This window comes from Zonotrichia albicollis, chromosome 10 (assembly GCF_047830755.1).
Source record: "Zonotrichia albicollis isolate bZonAlb1 chromosome 10, bZonAlb1.hap1, whole genome shotgun sequence".
Classification (NCBI taxonomy): Eukaryota; Metazoa; Chordata; class Aves; order Passeriformes; family Passerellidae; genus Zonotrichia; species Zonotrichia albicollis.
This window is the reverse complement of record NC_133828.1, coordinates 7,028,360-7,055,218: the sequence shown is the minus strand read 5'-3', so window position 1 is coordinate 7,055,218 and position 26,859 is coordinate 7,028,360. Positions and strand designations below refer to the sequence as shown.

Here is a 26,859-nt window from a genome sequence, read left to right as displayed (position 1 = left end):
CCTGCCCACTTCTCAGTATCAGATAATTGTGGGTTTGGTTTTTTGACACATTCACAGGCACTAACTACGAGTTTCCCACAATCAGAGCTCTTGTGGTGAGGGGCACATAACTATGATTTCTACCTCTTTAACTAAAAATCGTAATAATTTAATTTGCTGACTTAGTTTTTCATGGCTAGAGAGGATTGTTAAACAATCTCTCCTTGTTGCAGGCAATTGCACACAGAAATATCAAGTCATGCTAAATGAAAAGGAGACACAGTTTACTATTAGTTTTTAATGTGCCACAAAAATGAGCAGATGAATTGGCTCTTTTGGGTGCTATTAGTTCCACACAGTTAGACATTATAGCCTGATATATGTCAGCCTCAGCAGCGAGTCAGACAATAGGGATGTCTCTCAATTTGGGAGGCACACAATAATCCTCTGGGCACACACACAGCCCTGTTCGACACAACAAGCTGAGACTGATGCCTTACATCTGCCTTCCTTGCTCCTGGCAGCACGCTCCAGCACACATGCAAATTGATGCCCATGGACCAGCACTGCTGGAGCTGCTGAGCAGCTTTCCCACAGCCCCTGAGCCATGCATTTAGGAAATGATCTGCCACCACTGCAATCACCAGCAGTTTTGTCTCTGGCTTCCTTGGCCAGGTCTGATGCTGGGTCCTTGGCTCTGCCCTGTGCCTTCCATGGAGCTGTGAGCAACGCCGAACTCAATCCACACCAAATGTGAATTTAACATCAACATTTCGAGTATGCCTTACCTGTCTATTGTTCCCTACCAGAATGGGATTGTATGGAGTTATTTTCTTTTCCCAACTATGCATCCTAGCTGACACTGCAGGCTGCATTTCCATCCTACTAAATCTCCCACTGAAAAAGAATAAATCTTTCTTCTAAGACTTTTCTTTTCAGATCCTGGGGAAATGTGACAGTGTTGAGAGGAGTCTGAGGATGAGGGAAGAGATGAGGATCTGACTCCATGTTTCAGAAGGCTTGATTTATTATTTTATGATATATATTATATTAAAACTATACTAAAAGAATAGAAGAAAATATTTCATCAGAAAGCTAGCTAAGAATAGAAACAGAAAGAATAAGTATCTCGGACAGAGAGTCCAAGCCAGCTGACTGTGATTGGCCATTAATTAGAAACAACTCTATGAGACCAATCACAGATCTAATTGTTGCATTCCACAGCAGCAGATAACCATTGTTTACATTTGTTCCTGAGGCTTCTCAGGAGGAAAAATCCTAAAGAAAGGATTTTTCAGAAACATGTCTGTGACAGGGAAATACTGTCATTCTCTGGCCATTAAAATGTTTCACTAAAGAATGTGATCTGTGGAAGATGCGCTTAGATGTGTATTTTCTTCACTTTGATACATTGCAAAGATGCATTGTACTTAACAATTCCTTGAAGTAAAACCTTTAATAGCAGAAGATAAACAATCCTCATATCTGATGAGAAAATTCCATTTAGGATTCAGCCAAAGATCCTGTTCTGCAGTAGATGTTACTCATTCTCAGCATCACACCTGGCACAAAAATGGCTCAGAGATCTCTCCAGAAAGGAGAGCTTGTGGTGCAAGTGCCAAAAGCCACTTATCCTGCAACAGTTCCTGGAAGGCAGATGCCTCTTGTCTACCTATTTTTATGGTATCTGTCAGACCATCCCACTTCCTCTGCAGTTCTTCTGTCTAGCAAAATACCAGCTGGTTATTTCTGGTCATTCTTCTTTGACTAAGCACTGACTAATCTGCTGCTTTGAACTCTGAAGATAAGCTGCTCTGTCCCTTTTCCTGCAATATCCAAAGAAAAGAACAGTGATGGAAGTCAGACATGAGAGTCAAAAGAGATACACAGGAGCTCTTAATGGTTTTTCTGAAGAAGACTGCTTTGCAAATGAAGGTTAGGTCCATTAAAAGTCATCTTGTCTTTCTCAATCTCCAGACTTCTTGTTGCAGTGGTTCATAAAGGCTGTGATGATTTTTATGTGAGCCAAATCAATTTGACCAGGTTGTATCACCCATTTAGCACAATGTATCAAAGTTTCCAACCTTTAGATTGAGCAAACTGGATTTTTCACACAGCATTTCATGTGTCTCCTCTCACAGAGTGTCATGGCATGAGACCTACAGGAGAACCCATGTAGGACATGAGGTTTATGCTCTTGCTGGTGGCATTTTCAGAAACCAAAGTGTCCTTCAGCCCAGACTGGGCTGTTCACCTCTCCAGGGTGGTGCCCCCATCCACACAACCTCATTCTCTGTTCTTTCCTCTGCTCCCACTCTGTGAATCCCCCCCAGCTCCCACCAGGCACCACCATGGCTGCACATCCAGCTCCAAGGGATGGAGCTGCTGGAGCTCCAGGGCAGGGTAAAGAACACATTTTATTTATGAGATTATTTTACTAAGTCCTCCCACAGTGCAGTTTTAATAAAATGAGTCATTCACAAATAATATCCTGTACTGAGAAAGTATTGAAATCTAACAAATTTCTACATTCAGTGAAAGGAACTCAAACACTGTTAATGAAAAATCACAGAAAATAAGTGCCAAAAAGGGAACACCAAGCACTATCAACCTCCACAGTAAAGCAAAAGTTATAAAAAAAAATAACTGAGGTGCCAGTTTGAATTTTGTTGCATATTAAGTTGAAAAACATGAATATTTTAAAATTTCTGGCAGATGAAACCTAAGAAAGCTGTGCACTGATTTTCATTACTTTCACTACCATGACCATGATGTTGGAATCCAGTAGTGCTTTAAAAGCTCACAAAATTCAAACAATAAAGTGAAACTCCACAATGAATATTAAACACACATTTTCTGTCATTAATATTGATTTTCAGCTCCAGATACGAAGAATTACAAGTTCACCTTTGCCAATAAGCAAAGAAGTGCATTTTTAGATTGGGAAAGCAGAGAAAATATGAAATGATGTATGAAAACTAAATTCTATTGGTATATCAGGCATTCATACAGAAATCTGTTAATACATTCTTGCCTTTGCACAAACCTACAGCAGCTGAGGCAGTTCTTTATGGAAGTGATTCTACAGCAATTTACTGAAAATACATTTGGCTTTTCAGACTGCAGGGATGGTCCTTCAAAGGGCAAATGTACACCCACTTGTGTGATACAGCAAATACAGCAAAAGCAACAATTGAGACTTTTGCTGGAGGATCATTTATTTTCAATTTTACACATAAAATTCAAGCAGTATTTTTATGGATAACAGTTAACACCAATCACATGCAATAAACTTAATATTACTTCTTTTTTACTCCCCAAACTACTTCCATCTGCTTTTAGTCAAGATACACATTTTTCACTCACTACAAGGTGGGGATGGCTGTAGGGAACATCATTCCCACACCACCCAGTTAGCCCCAAGTGGTCTGCACAAAACCCTCCCCATTAAGTGTTAAATTCTTTTCCCATAAGAAAAATTAACCCTCTACCTACACCTACCCATAATGGCACAGTAGAATTTTCTCAGGGATAAGGGTATGATATCCATACAATAACTTAATAATAATTACACATGGTTATTTATATTTATTTGTATATTGCACCTTGCTACACAACTGCATTCTCCTTGTTGGAACCTCTGAACCATCAAACATAGAGTTGTCTTTGACAGAATCCAATCAGGGATCTCATGGCAAAAACACCAAATTTCAAGTGTCTAAAACCACCTGCAATAATTTAAATACAACATAAATTACCTATGTTACATAACATAGATGCCAATTCATTTGAAAGATGTTACCATCCTTACTGGTCTAAATGCTGCACAGACTCATTCCAATCTTCTCCACACAAAATAAATCCCAACAAAATCTTGGAAAGGAAAAGTAAAACAACAAAGGAAAGAACTGTGATTGTGATTATTACACCAAGCAGCCTAAAAAACGCACTTGCATGTTCCTCACTCTCCATGAAGTTGTGTTACAGTGCTGGTTTTCCCTCATCATCAGCACCCTGTTTTAACTCCAAAATTCTTTGGGATGATCTTTTCTCATGAGAAAAAAATAACAACCTAACATAAGTAATTATTAAATTGCAATTTTCTAATGCAAAAATACAACAGATTAGCATGTTGTAAAGGTTAGCATTTAAACACAAATTCAGCTGTTTTAACAAACTCCCACCATAGCAATAATTTTTTAATTGTTTGCTGTTCAAATACATTATATCATTATCTAGCCTGTTCTAGATTTCACAGACTTCTACCATCATTTTCCCTGCCAGCTAAGGAAAAGATTTCATGAAGTGTGAAGCACTGCAGATTTTAGACCCACACTTCTGCTCAACAGCTATCAGTCTTGAACTTGACATCCATATGTTATTTTCTCCTCCCAAGAAAGTCACTTAGAGCTTTGTGTGCCTGAAAAAAAAAAAATAGACAGGCCTTTACTGGCCTCTCTTTTCATTTTCAGTGAATGAAAATTGCATTTTGTTGCTATTAAGTACAGACTGACCTATACAAAAGGCTTCTTCTGCCAGTGCTGCACTAGCAATAGATTTTTTTTTGTCCTTTAGCTTTCATGTGTAACATGGTTAGGGTTTTTTGTCCTTTAGCTTTTATGTGTAACATGGTTAGGGTTTTTTGTCCTTTAGCTTTTATGTGTTACATGGTTATGTCCAAACTCCATTTTCACCTGTAACAAGAATGACAGGGAAGCACAAGAGTGACCAATATCAGAACTCTTCCTTGGGAATTTGAGTTCCACATTTCATTAACGCTTCTGTGAGGCTGCAGCCCTGGAGCATCTGTCTTTCTGTAACTGATGTAATTAAACACCCTGAAAAACAGGCAAAGTGAGGGATCTGTGGACTACCACAGAGGAGCTTTATTCTCTATTTAGTCTTTACTTGGTTTTAAGTGTTTGCATGGAATTGTGACTTGAAATGTAAGTTTCTGAATAAATGCAATGTGCTCTACTCAAGAAAATAAAAATCTAAAAAAACCCTTCTCTCAGGTCTTTAGGAGTGAGAAATGTAATTCTGTATAATTCCTGGAAGAGAAAACACAAGGACCAAGACTTTTCACATTTTCTGTGATCCTGGAGAGATCTGTTAAGGTTCCCAGATGAGACAATCCAACCTCAGCCAGTGCATTGAATGCCCATCATTTGTCTGAAATTAATGACCTTTAAAGAATTAAATATCCATACTAAAGAGCCTCACAACCATGAACCTTCCCCTACATTTTTCTTTAGTAGTGTTATTATGATTCACAGCTGTGCCCAGGGTGCACTAAGCATTGTGCAAACATCAGGGAAAGCCCACATATATTTAATTTTTCAAGCATGAATAGGAATGGTCCACAGAGAAAATGATATATTCATCAATAAATTAATCAGTTGTCTGAGATGAAGAGTGACAGACTGCAACAGCACATCCACATGAGCATCCAGAGGACAACAATTTCAATTGCTCAATGTTTGTCCCATGTAATTTGATTTGCATGCACCTGAGCAGAGGAAAACCAGTAGTCATGTCCTGTAGCTAACCCACATGAGATTTATGACTCAGTGCAGTCATTCCAGTGAAAAAAGCGGGCCTGGATACACAATTTCTACATTTGCTGGCATTTATAACTGTTAGAATCTGAATTAGCATAAAGCATTAATCTGAAAGCAAGACCTACCCTGAAATTTGTAAGCATTTGCACTATATATTTCAAACAAAATGCCTCCCAGTATGTGGGAGCTCACCATGATAAATCATTTTTCAGCGATTCGTTCTGAAACACAAATAATTTTTTTATATAAAATCAGTGTCTGCATTTACACTTAGTATCTTATCCACGGGCTGATGGATAAGCTAATCCTGTAAAATACTCCCACTCACAGAACTCTACCTGCTGAGTTTCCACCTGAGATGTGATACAGATAAATGGAATCCACCTTCTCAGAACGCCAGCACCTCTTCCTGCACTGGACTAAACACACTAAACACTGACCAGGATGTGTTTTTGCTGCACTCAGTTATTCTGTGCAGCTGAACCTTGCCTGTGGTGAGCTGAAAGGAGGATCTGGGATCTCCAGAGCAGCCTGGGACAGATGTGAGCAGCCCTGGACAGATGTGAGCAGCCACTCCATGTCCCATCCCTCTGCAAACAGCCCCTGCCCCTCTCCCAGTGACCAGGGCTGGTCAGACCCACCCTGGCCAAGCCCTTCACAAAGCTCTCATTGACAAACCCACACATTGTGAGCCTCCCCTCAGCCCCTGACCACAAGGAAAGCCCTCGGAGCAGAGTTGGGTCTGTGCATTGTTCTGATGCAGTGCTAGCGCTCCTCCATTCACTGTGGAACAATTTTGGCTGATCAGATCAGGAAGATGAATGAACACGCTGCTTTCTGTGAATCACAAGTCTACACTGGACAGAAAACAGCAGACAGAACAAGCTTGTTTTCTGCTTTGACAATATTATCAGAGATTAGCTGCCTGAGCAGAAACTGAGCTGCAACAGCAGAAGCTATATTTGTATATTTTTCAGAATTATGCTTTAGCAACATAAATGTCAGGAAACTAAGAATAATGGGTTTCAAAACACCAGAGTTCTATTCCACCTGCTCTCCATTATGATTCTAGGCTCAGTATGAACACACAATACTGCAGCTACAGAAAGAAATAATAGTTGTTATTATGAAATGACTGCAGCCTTATACTACACAGACATACACTGCAAAAAAAAAAAAGTTATTATTCTGTTATCACTCTTTTCTCTGTTATCATTCTTTCCTTACATTACTGTAATCCAGAAATAATTATATTAGAACTATTATTCTGGCACTTACTTGGGGTGCTAAGGAATAATTTAATGTTCATTTTAATAACTTTTATCATGCTCAGACTCTGTTTACTGCTATATATTTATAACAAAGTAAATCAACTCTTGATGAGAATTCTACAAGTATGCATATTTCAGGCAGCCCTGAAATGAAGAGCAAAATGAATTTATTGACCAGGCATTGATTAGCACTTGATCATGAAAGTGTTGCACAAAACAACAGTGCCAGAATATTTTGTGAGCACCAAATTTTCAGCCACTAAAGATGATAGATGGGGCTCCACTGACTTCAAGTCTACAGAGTCTACAGAGATTTTACTGAAGCCTGGTGCAATTTCATGCTGGAGAGCAGCATCTGCAGCAGCTCTCAGAGCCCTGAGACCACAGTGGTTACCACAGAGTGCAGGAGCAGCATCAGAGACAGCAGCTGGAACTTCCAAATGCTCTTTTACGAGCATTTCTGCAGTAAAATTAAGTTTATTAAGTGCTTGACAGTAAGAGATCTGTTCTTTCAGCTAAGTGGAAAAGCTGATTTCATGGTCTAAGTCCTGCTTGTCAATATTAGTGAACAAAAGGTGACAACTTCATTTTCCCCTTAAGCAATGATTCTGCTCCATGCCCAGCCTAGCCTAGCTCAGCTTCCTCTGAAAGGGTGGTCAGGCACTGGAAAAGGCTGAACAGGGAAATGGTGGAATCACCATCTCTGGAATTTTTCAAAAATTGTGTGAATGTGGCACTTAGGGACGCTGTTTGGTCATGAATGTGGCAGTGCTGGGTTAACAGCTGGACTCATTGATCTTAGAGGTCTTTTCAACCTTAAAATTCTGTGATTTATGATCTCAAGCCTCATTTGCCATAAACATTATCTAATAAGGAAACTACTTTATGTATTCAGATCAACATGAGATTTTCAGTCTCCTTCAAAATTACCAAGTGAAAGATCAGAGTTCAGCTAGGGCAGCATCATAATCCCACCAAAAGGAAACACTCCATACCAGTCAAAATAAACCATTTCAACTTACTCTAATATTGGAAAAATCCAGTGCTGGAGGCAACTAGACCAGCCTTGAAAGGAAGGGTGGGGAGTGGACCATAAAAAAGGAAGGAAATCTGCTTACAAACTCTTGGTGGGAAAAGGAAGCTCCTGAACCTCTTCCCTACACATGGGCATCACTCCCCTCAGCATTTTTCCTACAGTTATCAAATAACATCAGTTCCCTGGCCTAATATCTTGACTGTATCATATGGGACACACTTGCAAGAAAGCATTTGAAGCCTACAAGGGGACAAAACAGGAATTTAAATGAGGAATTTCTAGGGGAGTCAGGAAGAGCAGTGAGAATAGTCAGTGTAGCCCGACAATTACCAGAGCAGATCCCTGTTTTTCACTGAAATGGAACATCAGGGCTGTATTTCCAACACTTCACCATTACAGACAGGAGGTAAAATGGAAAGAGGATGCTTTAAATAGCAGTTGTTTGCAGATAATTGTCAGTGTCAGATACCCCAAAGTGACAACCAGACATTTCTATCAAACAGGCAGCAAACTCTGGTGACCTGGCATCTCTCCCAACTCATGGATTGGCTGGAGGAACCTGCTAAAAGGACAGCACTGAGGAAGAGAGCAGCCAGTGCAAGGCAGTAAAATGAACAGAACTTCATGAAATTGCATGGGGACAGCAAAGTGATCCCAGAAGTCACTGTATTTTCCTCAAAGATTGAAAAATTTTAATAGGAAAGGCATGAAAAGCCCTGGCAAGGCTTTTGTGGTATGTAAGTTAACTGCCAACTACCTAATAAGAGATTCCATACAGATTTAATATGTATTTGTGTGCTGATTCCTCTCTTACTCTCCATAAATTTAGCCTCAGCAAACCATGGGGACAGACACATTCCAAAAACATATAATTAGTTACTGATTTCAGTAGTTCAGTGCCTATCCCCTCCAGCTGAATATGCAGCCACAGGATATCCAGACAGGCACCACATTCTTTGCTGTTTGTTTCTCTAAACACTACCAGACTGCCAAAAAACAAGGAAAGAAAAAAATAATTCAGCCTAAATAATCTTAAAAAATGTTTTTAAGGATCCTTTTAAAAGACACAGTTTTAGTTATTTATATTACACTTAATTCTTGCGACCCTGACAAATGAAAATGAAAAATAAAATTAAGCCATATCACAATATTCTGTAGAACTAGAGTGTTAACAGGCAACAAGCTTATTCTGTAACTTAGTATTTACCTTTATGTTGCTTCAGTAGCAAAGACAGACCACTCTATTTCCATGAAGCAGAACAAAATGGAAACTTGTTTCACTCTCTTGTTAACATTCAAATTATTTACAGTGTCAGATTCCTCTTTCAAGTGTCCTTCCTCTTTTTTCTTATTTCTGAACCAAGTCATTGTACCTGTGTTTCCATATAAATTGCTCTGGGTAATATATGTTGAGTTTCCAGAGACCATTTGGTCAGGTTTTAATCACCTCTCCTGGGAGCTGACACCAACCTCCAGCAGCAGGTCATACAATGCAGATCAGAATAACAAAAGACATGCTGCTGTGATTCCAAAATAAAAGAAAAAAGAAAAAAAAAAAAAGGAAAAAACAATACAAGTCTGTCTTTATCAAGCTTAAGAATTATGTTTTGGGACTTCTTTGATTTTCTCCTAGACAGAGCCTTCCTTTTGTTTGCATTGAAGCATAAATTCAATCACTTCTGATTTTTCCCCTCTCTAAAACAGAGAATGTGCCACTGAAAATATTTTGTTCCACATTCCACGTTTCTTTTTGTCTTTCATGTGTTACTTAATTGCCCAAGATAAAAAGCTTGTATTTTGCAAATTTGCATTGAACTAAAATTTGTATTTACACAATGATGCATTTCTTCCTGTTTTGAAATAAAAGAAATAGATTTTAATTTTTCCCATATAAAAGTGATTTGGGCTTAGTTTGGATTTTTTTTCCCATTCACATTCTTTTTTTAAAAGGTAAACTAGAAAAATATCATGGAACTTATAAAAAAACACTGCTCTAAAAAGAAAATTGAATTTCTCTTTCAGATTAGCATTGGTTTAGGCTGTCAGTGTAATACAGATAAATTATAGCATTCCCACTACAAATCTCAAATAGATTAAGATTTGTCATATTTGACCTCTTTGGCAAAAGGAAACCCACTGCATAATGATTTTTACACTGTTCTCCAAAATGAACAGTTCCACATGTATAAATGCTAGCAGGAATCAACATCTCCTGTTTCTTTCTCCGACCTTCAACAATCCTATACTCTGCAGAAAAAAACCCAACAGTTTTACTAATTTATAAGCACCATGCAGACACAGGCAGTCTAGAGAAAAATCTCTTTAGCAGTTGCAAAGAAAAATAAAAAACATGAGAAAGCTTCCACAAAGAAAGAAAATTCTGAGAGACCAAAAGAAAAAGAAAAAGGAAGAGGTGTGAAATTTAAAATATTCCCAATACTCACTGAAAGCAGCCACTGCAAGAGCCAGTGTGACAATAATGGAGACCCAGGAAACCCACAATGCCTTCTTTCTGTAGCTCTGAGCTTCATGAGGTTTTAGCCTTGTACTGCTTTCTAGTAAACCTGACAAGCAATAAGCAAAGAAGGTATGAACAATGCATCGCTCCTTCCAAAAACACAGCCGTGTTAGTTCAGCCCTAGAAGACACATTTACATTCTATATTACACACAGAAGCAATACAGAATCAAATCCTGCTCACGTTATTAAGGTGAAGTGAATGAGGCCACCAGAAACATGTGAGTAAGCAAGAAGAGCACACACAAGCTGTTTTGACTCCACACATCAATCCCTCAAAAAGAGCACTGCATCCCAGTCATGGAAATTCACAAATCTATACGATTTCCACCTGTATCTCTGCACAAGAAACGGCTCAGCCCTACACCCCCTCAGATCAAAACTTGTTTCAGAACCTGAGGATCCTGGGGCTAATTAACACGGGAGAAAAACTCCTGCTCACCCGTCCCGGTGGAATCACCTCCCAAAGCACAGGGATACACTGCACATACTGATCATCAAAGCACAATTGGGCATGCCCCAGAATCAAAGCTGTCACAGCTGGAAAAGCCCCTTCAAGCACCCTGTCCTTCATTTGGGGAAAGAACACATTCCCATCTAGAACTAACTGAAGAACCAACTCTGTCCTTGCTGCAATGGGTGCAGAAGGCTGTTGAACACAAAGGAATGCTATTGCTTTTTCTCTTTTTTGATGCTTTCAGTCTGTGCAAGTCTTTTGTCCACTGATCTTACATCACAGAGAATGCAGGTTAAACATAAATTAACATTCTTTGGCTTTTATTCTCTCAATCTGAGTCTAAAACCACTTCTAAAATGCACTCAGAATTTTACAAATTTCCATTTTGTAAATCCCATTCTGATTAGTTTATGTTTAATACATTCATCTAATTTGAAACACACGTTCTTTGTCACCATTATGTTTCAGTTCAAATCTGCTTAACTGGAGAGAAAACCTGATGGCTTTAAATTTCTTAATGAGTTACTCCAGAAGATGTGGGTGGCTCCTCTCAGATGATGAGCACTTTCCAGAGACATTTGCCTGCACTGAATGCATTGAACTGACACACTGGTTTAACAGCACGACTTTCAGTGGCTGCTCTAAGGTCTCAGACAAAGGGTGGAGAACAGGGGCTGTGTCAGACCAGCACCAGATTAAAACAGAAGCGCTGAAGCTGTCACTGTCCTCACCTTCCCCAGTTTTCTCTCTGGTGGCTATTGCCACTTTCAAGGCAGGGCCATCTGATCTGGTTCTCAGTGTACTCCTGAATCCACACCATGTTTAACCAAGTTTATTAACCTTCACAGATATTAATTTCAACTGACTGTAATACACTGGCTGAAAACTGCAATGGTTTTGGAATCAACTCAGAACTGAATCAGACATCTCTGCCTTGGGGGCAGCATTATGTCAGCAGAGGGGCAGGCATCCAGGGGTGGTGAAATTTCAGCCATCAGATTTTACTCTGCCACTTGGAGTCTGTTAAAATTACTGGTTGTAATCCCAGCATAATTGGTGGGATACACACTGTCTTGGAAAAATTCTTTATGCCTTTTACACCCCAGTTACAATAAAGCACAGAGAGTTTCTTTATGGGAGTTCAGAAAGCCACTCTGAGAATTTCATGCTTGTATTGTATTTTTAGAAAATTTTAAATATCACACTTTGTGCTCCACACTCTCCCCTTAATGAATGGGAAAGAATCTACAAACTTAGGACCAGGAATCTACAAAATACAGGACCAGGCCCTGTACTGGAATTATGTCTATTTCTTATTACATGCATTCTTTGTCTAATACACAAAAACTGAGAGATGCCAACTATAAAAGCCCTGAGTCTTTTACTGATAGTGTTGCACAGCTATTTCTCACATGCCTGCTTTCATTTGTGTGAAGAATTTTTTTTTTTTCCCCACAAATGTTTGGCCTATCTTCTGCTACTATATATAACGATGTACAGTTTAATTGCTGTCTGCTATGAGGTAATTCAGCAACACATCTTGAAACATAGGAGGGATTTCTACTAATCTCACCATAGAGAAAATACATCTTTCACATTGTGTGTATTCACCCCTCCTGTCCCCTCCCCAAGCAAGGATTTCAAATTATGGTCCAAATCTTTTTGGAACATAAAGCAAAGGTTTTCTCAGCCAATTTTAGCTCTCAATATTTCCAACCTCAAATAAACACAGACCAGAATGACAGATATCCTCACCTGTTTCTTTCTTTTAAAACATCTTTTAATTCATGGCTACAACTTGTATTACCTGGAAAGCCCAACATACATGGTTGATACTACCAAATCAAACAATACCCTAATTAAACTGAGGGATGAATAACAAGCCCCAGAGCTAGTGCAGCACTCCTGATTACTATTCACATGTCAAGCACGTGTCCAGTATGACAGAGACTGCAGTCTTTATAAAACTCCACCACTTCTGCCGTGTGTGTGTGTGTATTTCTCTGTCTCTCAAAATGGCTGGCATATTCTGGCTGTCAGCGATGTGATCCCTTCCTTCCTGAAATAATTCAAATACATTTTCTGCCTTTAAAATTTTCACCCCCAAGAAAGATCGCATAATTCTTAGGAGTATCCTGAGGCCAGCACACAAAGATACAAACTCATTCACATGACTACCAAGCCCATAGAATGAAAATTATTTAGAGGCAACAACAGCTCATTAATTTACACACAAGAACAAAAATCACAAGGTAAACTTCCATATTTCTTCACTGACCATAAGAAAGCAAGCATCCACAGGAGGATGAAAGTTAATCTTTCAGTATGACCTGCACTGCTACAAAAATAAAAAGCTACCATCTACAAATGGAATTCCTCCACCCTGAAATTAACATACTGAGTAATTTTATTGCCAATAATTTATTTAACACACGGGTATCCTTGAGGTATAGAAAAGATGAGGAACTGACTGAATTCACTGGATTTTTAATTTATCTTTCAGCATCTTCACATATTAACAGATTTTCTTCCCATAAAAAAATCAGAAGGAGAAAAAAACCTGCCTAACAGTTGCAGAACACAAGCTTGGCATATTTGTGAAGTGATTCTAGGATATTCTTTACCATATGCTGACTTACCAGAAGTACTTTTCTATTTGGCTAAGGGATCATTTTAAAATGTCAAGTTAGAAATTGTGGAAGGTACAAGGCTAATAAAAAACCTGTTCACCTAAGGATGTTAATTTAAGGGTCCCATCCACAAAATTATCACCAATTTTAGATCTCGCTCTTAAAGAGCAAATATCTAGTTCCAAAATTTAGGGTTAGTATTTATTTTTAGCAAACATGGAAGCACCATCTCTATAACTGGATCTGGTATGATTCACTGGAAAAGATTGTAGGAAAAAGTACAATCTAAAAGGACAGACTGCTAACATTTTCAACAGAGACAACATGCAAAAAGCATACCAGATTTCCCTCTACAATAAAATTATCCTGGTACACATGGAACCAGTAACTACAGCAAAGGCTAAAAGAAAGGTACTGAAGTGCCATAGAAAGAGCATGGAGGCAAGGAAGAAAATTAAATCAGTGGCTTTAGCTTCATCTCCATCACAGAAAGAGATAGGTTAGGTACAACAGACACTATCTTTATGGAACTACCCTTAATGCCATAGGGACAGCTTTCACCTTTGGCTCTGTCATACTGGGCACTAATTAGAATTTTCTGTACCCAAACTTCTGTGTGGGAACCATAACCAAAATTCCTCACTCACGTAAAAGAGAGCTCAGATTGCCCTCAGACAGACAAAGCCTGTCCCCAGCCACCGGCAGTGACAGTGAGGGTACCCCTGGAGCAAGGGCTGTCCCCAGCCCCAGCACGACTGGAATTTGTCAGGAAGGTGGTGAATGCTCTTCCCCCTCACTCCTCTACTTCGTGTCTACGATCTGTGAGCAGGCACGGGCTTCGGGGAGCTGGGCATGGAGCAGGACATATAGGGGATATGTGGAAAGGGGCTGTGGATGAACACTGGGAACACAAAAGGGACTTCTGGATGCTGAAAGCAAAATGGAAAAGGAAGAAAAGGCAACAGAGAGACAGGCTAAGGGAAGCCAATAGGTGAAATTAAAAGATGCGGACAAATGATGTGGAAGAGGAGCCTGGAGGCGTTGTGGAGGACAGGGCAATGGGGAGGGTTAAAATGGCAGCTGCCTTTGTGGGCGGCAGGTGAGTGAGCCCTGAACAGATGTTCCGAAATGGATGTGCTTGGCACCAAAGCGTAACGCGGTTTGCAAGCCGGCACCTTCCAAACACCTGGTCAGGTATTTCCGTCAATAACAAAAACCGAGTTGTGTGTAAGCGCACACCCCGGTGGGGGAAGGGACTCAACTGCCCCGACTTTAACCCGCAGCCTGGCTGGGGCGGACCCCCAGAAACGCCGCGTTGTGCCGCTGCTCGGGGGGCGGCTGCGACCACCCCGATGGCTTGGGCACCTCGGCGGCCTCCGAGGAGAAACCCGGGAGCTCCGGGAGCGCCGATGCCGCCACCGCGCCCCGGGCCGGGCGCTGCCTGCGGAGCCGTGTGCCGCCCGCAGCCGCCCCGCCGCCAGGCAGGCAGGCAGGCGAGTTCCCTCCCGGGGAGCTGCGAACAGCCACGAATAGAGTTTATAAAAATACTTCAAAGCTGTCGCGGAGCGCTCGCACGGGAGCTAAAACGGGGCAGAGCTTCGAGGGCGGCGCGGAGGGGATGTCGAGCGGCTGCCAGCGGCGGGATGAGGGGTGGGCGAGCTGGGCTGGAGGGGGAGTTCGGGGGGCAAGAACCGGTGTGTGCTGAAGGGCTGGAGGGGAGGGGACGGGCAGGGCGGCTGCGGCGGCGTGGGGAGGGTACGGGTCCAGGAGAGAGAGACAGAGGATGCTGCGGAGAGGGTGTCGGAGGAGCCGTCGGGGTGGGTATGAGTCTCTTCGGGACTCAGGGGAGGTGGTGGGGCTCGCCACAGCGCAGGGCAGCGTGCAGGAAGGCAGGGGACGGACGGACGGACGAACGGACGGACGCTCACCTCTGTCCTCCAGCCCCTCGCTGAATTGCCCGCTCTCCCCGATCCGCAGCTGCTCCTGCTGCTGCTCCCGGGGGGCACCGGGCGGGTTGGCCCCGGGGGGCTGCACGATGGCGGGGTCCGGAGTGGTGTCCAGGGGCGCAGCGGGCGGCTCCATCTCTGGCGGGGCGGCGGGAGGCGGCCGGCGGCTGTGGCGGGGAGGCGAGGAGCGAGCGGAGCATCCAGCCCGGGTGCGAGCCCGGGGAGAGGAGGAGACTCCGGCTCAGAGCATCAGGGAGACGGGGACGGGCAGCGAACAAACTCCGGGAGCGCCGCTGCCCGCGGCCGCCTCATCCCTGCCCGCGGCGAGAGCGCAGGTGGAGCGCGGTGCCGCCTCCCGGCGCTGCCCGTCCCCTCCCCGCCCCGCCGGGCCCGGCAGCGGGAGCCTCCTCAGCCTCCCCTCGCCATGGCGGGCTCTGCCTCCTCCTCCTCCTCTCCTCCTCCTCCTCTCCTCCTCCCGCAGCCGGGCCCGGGGGAAAGCGCTGTCGGGGCGCTGTCGGAGCCGGAGCGCTCCCGAGCCCTGCCCGCCTCGCCTCCCCTCACGCAGGTAAAGACACGGCTCTCCTTGCCTGGGGATGCGCTCGTTCTCGCCCTGCCTCTGCCCCTTATCGGGATGGGAGCAGAATCGCCCCACACAGGCGCCCCTCAGAGCCCGCAGCGCTGTCACACTCAGAGTTGCCTTAAAACTGCCCTCGAACGTGCAGCGATCTCACGCTGAAACATGGGGCTCCCCTTGCTGGCCTCCTCAGATTGCTCGCCTGCCTTTCCTAGGGCTGCACAAGACCACAGAAAAAAAAACTAAAATCTCAAGAGCGCAGAAATGCTTTTTAAAAATGCAAAATTTCACAGATAAATCTGTGTCAGGGCTGCTTGCTCTTCTGCGCTGGTTCCTAATGGCTAGATGGAGAGGTGCAAACAAACAAAGCGTTCTCTGTGCCAGCACAGTCTCCCAACTGCATGCCTACTAGCATGTAGATATATTTTGAAGCTGCAGCATATTTTTGACTTGAAAAATTTGTCTAGGAAAATATCAAAAGACAATTAAGCATCGCAGCCCTGGTCCTTTGGCGATACATAAGGATATAATCCCCATTAAAGTTGTATGAAGATCAGGTTGCCTTTCTCCTTTGAGAAATTAGTGAATTTGGCGAGTATAGAAAGGCCAGCAGGAAATCAATATTGATGCCAACATAGAGACATGATTTTATAACTGTCAGAATCTTGGCTATGTCAGACTTGCAAAAAGTTTTGTAGTAGTTTAGTAATACCTGTCTAAAAATCGTCAGTGCAACATGATTACCAATATGTCTTAATTTTAAGAAATGCCTCTTAAAACTGTATACTAATCTTCTAAATCTTTCAATCTGCATTTTAAATCATTAATTATTTGAAGAAGTAGAAGTAAAATATAAATAAATGTTAAATGGCATAAAATACTGGTTTAGAAATTGATTGGCATTTTGGCAATCTTGTGGAGTGGAGATGGCTGTTGTAATGTGAGGCATTGGTGTTTTTACCTAATGTTATGATTTTTTTCTGTATAGTATACTACACTTCTGTATGAAATATTTTTGAAGTCTTCATGACTCTCACCCAAATTTCACCTTCACCCCTAGCTATCCTACCCTGCTTTGTGATCCCAGAGCTCTTGCTCTTCTAGCTGGATCAGCATTAATATGAATATAAGCAATGCCAAAATTACTTGATTTTTCCTCATGAGATGGTAAATTACAACATACCTATTTGATATTAATGTCAAAAGATTTTTTTTTTCTCATGTGCATAAGTTAACACAAGTGAGTTCTTTTGAGGGAACTGTTATTTTGAGGTTTGGACTGAGTTGGGAGGGGTTGAAAACTAGTAATTTCATTTTTTAAAAATTGATTTCTTTTTTCTTTAAGGGCTCTGTATTAAGCTCTGGTTACCTAGAACATGCAAGATGCCACAGCAGATGGATGTATGCATGAGAGAGGTAAATGAAAAGTAGAAAAGCCTCACCTTTTGTTGCTTACCATAAAAATAGATAGTGATGTGTTTCTTTCACTTAAAGTGTGTCTGTAAAGTGAGAATCCTTAAATTAGTAGAACCAGTCTTGTAACCTGGTCAGAGAGAAGGAATGGGGGCCAACCACTCTTTGGGACCTCACAGGGACACAGAAACCTCTGGTGGCACCATCCCATGCAGAGCACAGCCAGGACAAACCATGAAGGCTCCCTTGAAATTGCTGCAAGAGATGCAATGCTCCCCAATGCAGTTATTGCAGGATCCCTCCTCTTTTATGGAGATAAATCCATATCTGATCTATTCCAGTAAGAACTCCCTTATTCCTTGATAAATGAGAAACTGACCAGTGGCTCTCCTTGAACACCACCTCCTTTCTCTTAGTCTCTCAGAGCTATTTTGGTATTCTTAGAACTTCCAGAAATCAAACCAAGAGGAAAGTGCCTGGAGATTCCTAATTCCATTTCTTTAAAAGGAGGTCAAAGGGGTAGGTTTCCAAATGATTTAGAGAAAAATAGGAACTAGGAACACCAAAGCAAAAGTTTTAAACTTTAATGGGTTTCTTTCTCTTTTTTTCAGTTGCCCTCAATTGCTGTTCTTGCATAAAGCTGTGTCTGGCAGGGACTGGAGCTATCTCTAATTGTATAATTGCTGTAGTGTTCAGGCTATAGCAAATAATATGATGCCTGCAAAGAGTATTATAGTTTATTTTAAATGACTCTCTTCAGTGCTTTCAAACACAGCATGAGAAGGGTCATACACTGCATTTAGCAAATACAAATTCAAAACATTAGGCAGATCCACAATGAAGGGCCTTTCAGAACACTCCATTGTCTATACAAACTGGCTACTGAGGAGCAGAAGGGCTGTCATATCAGAGCTGCTGGAAGCTGCTTTCCAGAATTGCCTCTTATTTCTCATGACATTCATACAAAGTGTATTCAATTGGATAAAGATGTAGGGCTAGATTTTTAAAGGCATGGATCCTGTTTTCCAGCCCTGTTGGACTTCTTACGTATGAAACCCATAGGCAAAGTTAATTAAGGTAAAAAGCCTCGCTCTAATAGCCATATTAATACATTATTTTATTTCTTGGTCCCTCAAACCTCCTTTTGTTGGATAGGAATAATGGAAACCCAAAATCAATTTAAAAAACAAAAACAATGTCTCTGCTGCAAGATTATTACACATTTGCAGAACTTTTTTCCCAGCTGGAACTGCCTGTAATTTTCATAATATTTTGACTTCCAGAGAAAGGAGATTTCAGATGAGATGGAAGTCTCATGCACCACAGCAAACAGCAACAACACAAAAAACTTCTTCCTTATCTGTACCGTCTGTGGTCTGCTTTTGTTATGGCTCTTTTATCTCCTTCCTTCCTTCCTTCCTTCCTTCCTTCCTTCCTTCCTTCCTTCCTTCCTTCCTTCCTTCCTCCCTCCCTCCCTCCCTCCCTCCCTCCCTCCCTCCCTCCCTCCCTCCCTCCCTCCCTCCCTATGAATGTCAACTGAATTTGAAATTCTGGTTTTCCTTTTCATTTTAGCACTACTGACTGGAATGTTTTCACTTGAATTAGGAGAACACAGTGGTGCACTCAAAGGTCCTGAGAAGGAATTTTGCTTGGTTTCATTGATGTTACTTTGTCCATGTTCCATATTGACCAACATCTTAAGTGCAGCACTTAAATTAAGAGCACTCTTGCAGATTTGGAAAGAGCTGGTCAGCTGACCTGGTGATTATTTGTTATTGTGCTTAAAGGCATAAGAGCAAGACAATCCCACACACCATTTTGTTTGCTGGGTTGTATTTCACACATGCACTAAACACAAAACTGCCCCTTTTTGGCAGCAAAATTCTGTGTTTGTCAGTGGCATTAAATTGCAGGAAGTGCAAGTGCCAGCCAGGATGGTTTATTACTTTGGTGTATCAGACATTTCATGGCTGAGAGTCAAAAGAAAATTCTCACTTCCTTACTGGATCAATATGCCTTTCATGGCCCTACAGCAGGAGCAGGGCTGCAGGGACATATCTCAAACAAAACTCAGAACCAATCCAGCTCTAAAGGTGCCCATCAGTCTCATAAAGGTCATCAATATAGCTCATCTTCAGTGTCACTCCTCTAGGACAAAGTCTGAAACTGAGTTGTCCTGGTATTCCAAAAGGCAGCACCTTCCATAAGTCTTGTGGTGCTTAAGAGCTCAGTAATTTTGCACTACAGCTCCCTATTCACGTCTGTCTGTGGATGAGGTGATAAGATACTTGAGGACATTTAGACATGTCCTTCTCTAATGACTAGGTTAAATATGTCTGTTTAGTGATGAAAACTTCCAAATTCTATATTTCACTTTTTTTTCACAAGTCTTATCACTTTAATAGTCCCTCAACCATCCTGTGCAACATTGGCTGCCATAGCCTTCTTTTCTCCTACAGTTTTCTTCTACAAACAAGTTAGGCTACACACTGCAGGATGTTTTTTAACTCTTTGTTTATTTGTTTGTTTGCTAGTTTATTGGGTAGCATGCAGGCAGAGGCAGACACAGATCTTGCTCTTGTTCTGTGGCTCACCTGTGGCCCCACAGCATTTTCAGTGCTCAATAGGATCAGACCACCAGGTTCTTTTAACCTGGTCTGGATACCTCTCAGCCTAGTATTAGTCACCTTGTTTTTATAATTTAAAACTAAAAATAATATTGATGCTTGTACACAACACTACAATAATCTTTAAACCACTGAGCTTGCTTAAATTATTATCCAGTGTATGTCAGTGGTTCAGTGTTTTTCTCTTGCACTGGGTTAAATAGAGTTTAAATTGAAACTGTCTCTCTTCTTGGTATTTTTAGACTGAATATTAACTTTGGGTCAAAAGTAATCAGAATGTTATTTTGGCAAAAGAATATGATAATTCAGTGCCTTTTCCTTCAGGCTGTGAAGAGTGCCCCTAATATGATTCCCAGAGAATACAGCATGCGGTGACCTTGGTGAGTAATTGATGAGACCTCACATAAGCACCTACCCTTTCCCTACACAATGCTGTTGCAGGATCATATTTGCAAAAAATGCCACAGCCAGCATGAGCCACAAGCTCTGATAGATTCCATTGTGGCAACATAGGAGGAATAAAAGCAGAGGCTGCAAAATATGTCATCTGAAAATGAGCAGAAAATCTTGGAAAAGATTCTTGACAGTGAGCATTTTCAAACTATTTTAAGAGTCGTTCTTAATTCAAGACAAAACTGCTGTGCAAATATGGGAAACATAAAAACTAATCTCATTATTTTGTTCAGTGAAATATTTTGCAGTTAAGCAAGACTAAATGTGTCTACTCCAAACAATGCTGTTTCTTTGTACCACTGCAGACCTCTCATTTCCAGGTTTTATGTAACTGAATAAAACTGGCTTATTTGACTGTGCTTTTATTTCATGGTTAATATTCACAAGTATTGAAGAGAAATGGAAGGGAAAATTAATTTTCAAGAGGTAACAACCTGTTACTTAAGTCATAATCTTCCTCTTTTTTACTTTTTTCCTGCTTTCCACATCATGTAGAGAGATCCTATTCCCAATGAAACTCTAACCAGAGCCTATTGGATGATGTGACTTTAGGCAGCTGATGTTTGATTTTTGCATCAAAGATAAGAAACAAAAAAGCTAGGAAATTCCTAGGAAGCAAAATAATATAATTTTGTAATAAACTTATTCAATTGCTTATAATTACTTGATGATAATTCCCATCCTAAAGCATTTTAACAACCAGACACTTCTAATGTATTTACATAACTTCAAGTATTCTCACATTCATTTGAAAATTTATACACAATTTTCCATTAAGTTCATGTGATTAAACATGAGATATGTGAACTACAGAAATCACAAAACATTCTTTTTATCACCAATAGATTGAGTCACTTTTGCTGAGTGCATTCCTCCTGATGCACCAGGAGCCCCCATTGAGCCCTTTTTCCCAACATGTCAGGCCCAGGTTTTGTTAAAAAAGGCTGCATGAAAAGGTAGACACACATTTACTTCATACTCAGATTCCCCCCTTGCATGTATGAAATATTTAGAGTTTATAAATTTTATCCTGTGCATTTAAAACATGAAAAAAATTAAGAGTGGTAATCCCTACTTTTAAGGTAAGGACCTAATGCCTGAAAAAAAAAAAGGAAAAATAAAAAATAGGTTTTATGGGGAATAGTGCCCAACTCACATCTTTTCTCATATTTTAAGCTCTAATTTGTGGTTTGGTGTGTTATTCCTTGTGTCATCAATTTTTTCTCTTGCTGTATTTTTATCAAAAGACCCTGAGTGTTAGAGGGAATTACATTTTCTACTCCTCTATAGCAATAATACTTAGATTGCTTCTACTTTACTCTTGAGTAAATACTCCACAGCTCACTTTTGCTGTAAGTTGTTTGATAAACTCTATGAGATGATAATATTTCCACATTTTATTGAAGAGTATTTTATCCTTTTCTGGTGCCAAATGCATTCTTGCTGGGGATCTGCACATTCCCACCTGAGTATTTAGCAAGGGTTACTATAGAGAGTGTTTGGAAAAGTCAAAATGAGTATTTTGTAAAACATGTAACCCAAATAAAACATTTATGTTATATTAGCAGTGATAGAGTTGTGCATGGCTGTTAGCATTTGCCAATTTTACAAGGGAGAGGAGCATCGTTAGGAAAATGAAGAACTTTTTCCTATAGAATGAAGAGTTTTAAATCCACTCCACCTACAAATGCCTTCTTAAACAACCAGTAAAATTAAAATTTAAATGCAATTGAAGTTTGAAGCTCAAAATATCAGTGAAATTTTGAACCTCTGCTGCAATAAAATTGTCCTGTAACCAAAAAGAAAGATGACAATGTCAGTCATATAATTTGATCAGACTATGATGAAAGTCAATTTCTGTCTCTTTCAGATTCTGTCTAAAAGCTTTTGATGAGGCCTAAAAGTTATCAAGGGACAGGCAGCCATAGAGTAATGCAGGCAGCTCCCTCTCCATCATCAAGACCATGATGATGGTATTGGGGTGCAGGGATGCCTTAATAGCCACAGAAGTTTCACTTAATTTTCACATTCTTCTATAAGAAAATGGATATTTAAAGAGGTTGTATTTTACTGACAGAATTGATATAGTTTGATTATTTTTTGCTTTTTCCATTGACTAACACAGCTGATACTGGGCTATACAAATCTATTGTAATTATATATTTAGGCAAACAGAGGCAATATCTGTAAATAGAAATAATAAGTTTCATTAAACCAACAGGTTTAATGATTTCCAATAATATGCTCAGAAAGTGTAGCTAGGTGTACAGTCTTCCCCACTTCAGGATTTGTGTGTCCAAAAGTACCTGTTTTCTTCACTTTTTTCTTTAATTAAAAACCTGCCCACAGACTTTGTCCTATCTTTGTACCAAAGTGTCTTCATTTCACATGTCTGGGCTTTGTCACATTTAGGATACCAGTTTATAATTTGTTAGCAGGAGGTGCATCACAAAGTGACTTTTCAGGTTGAGTCAACTGCAAGCCATATTTGGGTCAGACAGGATTTTTTGTTGTGTGTCACAAGAAAAAAAAGATTCTTCCTATAAAGTTTGAAATTCAGCTAACAGAGGCAAAGTGATGTGCTTTTTAATTAGTTGGACTTTTAACAAGTGGGCCAATATTGTAACACAGACGTGTGAAGCAGATAAAGGCCTCCCTGTGGCAGTCACAGCCCCAAAACACTCACACAGACCCACTGCACATTTCATGTGCAAAAGGAGCCCAGTTTCTGCAGCTGAGCACACTTCTTGCACCAGACAATAACTGCAAGAGATTATTAGAGTTTGGGTGTAGTTATTACTTAGTTATGAGATAGATCTGGCTTTTTTCTTTGTATTTCTTAACTTACACTCCTCTAACTTTGCTCTGGATAGCTCTTTCTTGGCTTACTCATTTGAGAATTACTTGCAGGCTGAGAATTTGGGGGTATACATTCAACTTTTTAATAAGATCATTTTTTCCCCATTATTCTGCTGTGCAAAATCTCTTTTACCACTACAATAGAATTGTTTGTTCTTCTTCCCTTTCTAAAACTGAAGAGGGACAATGAGAATGAATGGCCTGAGCCAGTCACAAACCGTGTCATGAGAGGTTCAGATGGAACATTAGGAAAATGTTCTTCACTATGATGTTGGTGAATTACCAGAAGAGGTTACTGAGAGAGGGGGTGGAAATTTGTCCCTTGGAGGATTTCTAAGTTCAGCTACCACAAAAGCCACAGGTAACCACAGCTGACCTGGGATAGCAATGTTTATGGTCCTACCCAGGGAAAATGGTTGGACTCAATGATCTCCACAGGGTCCTTCAGGCCCAAAGTCCTTGGATTTAGCTAATATGAACATCAGGGGTTATACCACTGTAAGGTTTTACCTTGTAACTGATAAATAAACTAATATCAAAGCAGGTTGACACAAAATGGGCAGAGGTTTAGAGAAAGTGATAATTCCAGCCTAAGAGCAGGTTAATTTACCAATAAAGGATAAGTGCTATGTTTTCCTGAAGGATAAAATCCTGATGAATTATTCCTCTTGGGTTGTTGCTTTACTGTTGATTTTAGAAGGGCTCTCAGTGGAGTACATTACTTGTCTGATAGTCTATCTAAGCCCCTTCTTCTACTTTCTCTTTTTATGATAAGTCTACTGCCTTTACCTTATATAACTTTGAATTCTGGTCAATTTGTTTCCTTTTTTATTTATGGGTACGGAAAAGTGATCTCATGCTTATGAAGATCATTTCATTGTGAAACTCTCCAGAATTACAGGTTGTTCTGGCTGATGTATCAGTAAACTTTAAATTGCCTCCTTTATCAGGCTGAAGTTTGTGTAATTGTGTTTACCAAAAATTCAATCTCTACATGAAATTTAATCAGGAAATAAAATCAAGAAGCTACCGAGGTCTGTTTCACATCCCATAATCACTTTAAATAGAAGTTCATTGAAATTGTATGCTTATCTTAACTTTGAGGATAAAACATCTTTGAAAGACATTTAAATTTTCATGGAGTCATGGAACAATTTCAGTTGGAAGGGATCTTAATCATCATCTGTAAAGATTTGGTTTTGTGGAGGTTCTTTTGCTTTAAACTTACTTCCATATGAAACCTGTCCAGTGTTTAGGTTGCAACACTAATTAGATTGATACTGCATGGGATATCCAGACTTGTTGCATCTAAACCTGTTGATTTTCCCACTAGATGGCATTATGCATTAAGTGCAAGTTAATAATAGGTTGACTATGATTGCACATGCTAAAGATTTAAAAAATAAGAAATTATCCATTGTGCTTGCACTTAGTCTATGCTTAGAACTGTGGCTTAAACATCACTTGATCTACTTCTACCCAACAGCAACCCAATCCATCCTTAATGCATCAAATATGGATTTACTCAAAGCAATAAAGGAAGTCAGCCATGGCAACAATATCTGATCATGTGTGCAATGTGCTTTTTAGAATAAAACCTGCCCAACCATTTCTGCATTTAACATTTAAAGAGTGACTTCAGTGCTGCAGATTGCTTCCTTTCCGGCTGCATGGCCCCAGCTGAAGTGATGGGAGGTGTCCTAAGTAAAGCTGCAGTGCTGAAAATTGTTCTTAAATAAAGAGCCACACATGAGCTTTTTTTTTATTTAGCAGCTAATTCAGGATAGGTAATCAGAATAACTTATCACTTCAAGTTTAAATATAGAGATGCTGCTGTTTCCTCCACCCAGATGAGCTATTAGCAACCCCTTTATAAAATTATGTGATGATCAAGAGTGAGGCTCCCAGAACCTCAGGTCCTGACCAGTGAAGTTCCATCTGAGGTGGAGCAGAAGTCCAACACCTTGAACAGAACGGGTCAGATATGTGTTATCCAGGGTACCCTTCCCTGTATTTTGTATTCTGAGCTGGGTTTTTTCTTTATTCTTTATGTAGAATGTAAGAGGCTCCAGGCTGGAAAAGGGCAATCCAATATTGCAAGATTTTACTGCAAGAGAGGTGTAGAGTATGAGCTGGATGAACCAGTTCAGTTAGCCTGGCCCAATAATGGAAAAGTATCCAAGGACAAGAAATCAAGTAAATATTAGCTTAGTATAAAAAAAGTCTTTTAAATCCTCTTGCTGTTGGAACACATAATAGAAAAGTAGAACTTGTGCTTGTTTCTAAATTGGCTTTTGTGAAGAGGGCAGATTGATGCCACCTGGAGAAACTTACCAAAAGATTGCCATGAACTCAGGCTGTTAAACTGTTTGTGTTTTCTGTTTAAAACTTTATTTTACTCATGCTATACCCTAAGGTTTGATAAACTATGAGTTTAATTGTCCTGTGCAGTGCATGGGTGTAGACAATGCAATGTGTGATTCCTTGACACAGAAGTGCTTATGGTTTGTGTTTTCCTGTGATGGGTGATGGGATTCAACCCTTTTGCAACACTGCTATAAAAAACCTCATGAAATCAGCCTTCAACCAAATTGTTGAAGTACCTACAAACTGCAAATATGAACTAGGGTATAGATCCACTGAATTAGAGCAACTGGAGATGCTCTAACTTGTTTCAGTTTCCTCTTGTCACTGGAGATGAAGAGATTGAATGTAGTTTTTGGTTGGTAAGTAATATTATAAATTAATAGGCATTAATCATGTTAATTCCTATTAAATTACAATAATTCATTAATTCCTATTACATTACAATAATACATTAATTGTATTATTGATTAATTTTAATAAACACATGTATTTCATTACTAGGATCCAAAACTTGAGAGTTTCACAAATGGTATGAAATCGTATTGCTAGTTACCAGATTTTCATATAGAACGGTTAGTGACAGAAATTTCCTTTATTATTTATTATTAATGGTGAACACTCAGTGAGAAGCACCATCCCAATCCTGGCATTTGAAGCATGCATCCTACATTGGGATCCTAATGGTTGTGCCCCAAGGGATTTCAATACACCCAGTTGTTCAATAACATACAGCAGAGACAAGCAAAATGGATATTTGGAGGCATTTCTGTTCCTGAAAAAGCTGAATTTCTCGAGACAAAGGGATTTTAAAGCACCCATTCCCCAGGCAGTGCATGATATGAATGTGTAAAGCACTGATTATAAATCAGCGCCGTGCTCAGCTCTGCCCAGTCCTGCTCTGACATTGCAGAGGGACCAGGGAGGGCCAGCCCGGGTCACATCCCAGGGCCATCCATGGGAGATTTGTGCTCTCTGGGAGCTCTGCAGCCTCTGCTTGTGCTCCACCAACTGCAGCCTGCAGCATCACAGGGAGCCGCACCAACAGCATTTTAAATTCCTGATTTATAACGCACATCTTGCTTTTGAGGCACCAAGCTGGCACGGGCCATCACACCGAGTCCAAAAGCAGCACTCTGCTGTTTAATTACTGAGCTCATTTACCTGTGATT

General features: G+C 40.5%; 2 protein-coding genes across 4 annotated transcripts in view; one reads left to right on the top strand and one right to left on the bottom strand.

Moving 5' to 3' along the window:
* TMEM163 (transmembrane protein 163) overlaps positions 1-15,797 on the bottom strand; it is a 92,632-nt gene extending 76,835 nt beyond the window's left edge. The window contains exons 1-2 of one of the 2 annotated variants that reach the window (XM_005487916.4): positions 15,380-15,777; positions 10,292-10,411 (exon numbers count right to left, since the gene is read on the bottom strand). In XM_005487916.4, the coding sequence (XP_005487973.1) occupies positions 10,292-10,411; positions 15,380-15,533 (274 nt within the window). In that variant the 5' untranslated portion in view covers positions 15,534-15,777. Of the gene's footprint in view, positions 1-10,291; positions 10,412-15,379 lie in introns of both variants that reach the window. The other variant, XM_026793963.2, reaches the window with a different exon arrangement.
* ACMSD (aminocarboxymuconate semialdehyde decarboxylase) overlaps positions 15,219-26,859 on the top strand; it is a 38,025-nt gene continuing 26,384 nt past the window's right edge. Inside the window, exons 1-3 of one of the 2 annotated variants that reach the window (XM_074547928.1) lie at positions 15,219-15,268; positions 17,317-17,387; positions 20,336-20,391. The gene's annotated coding sequence lies outside the window, so the exon portion shown is untranslated. Of the gene's footprint in view, positions 15,269-15,823; positions 15,963-17,316; positions 17,388-20,335; positions 20,392-26,859 lie in introns of those variants that run through there. The other variant, XM_074547927.1, reaches the window with a different exon arrangement.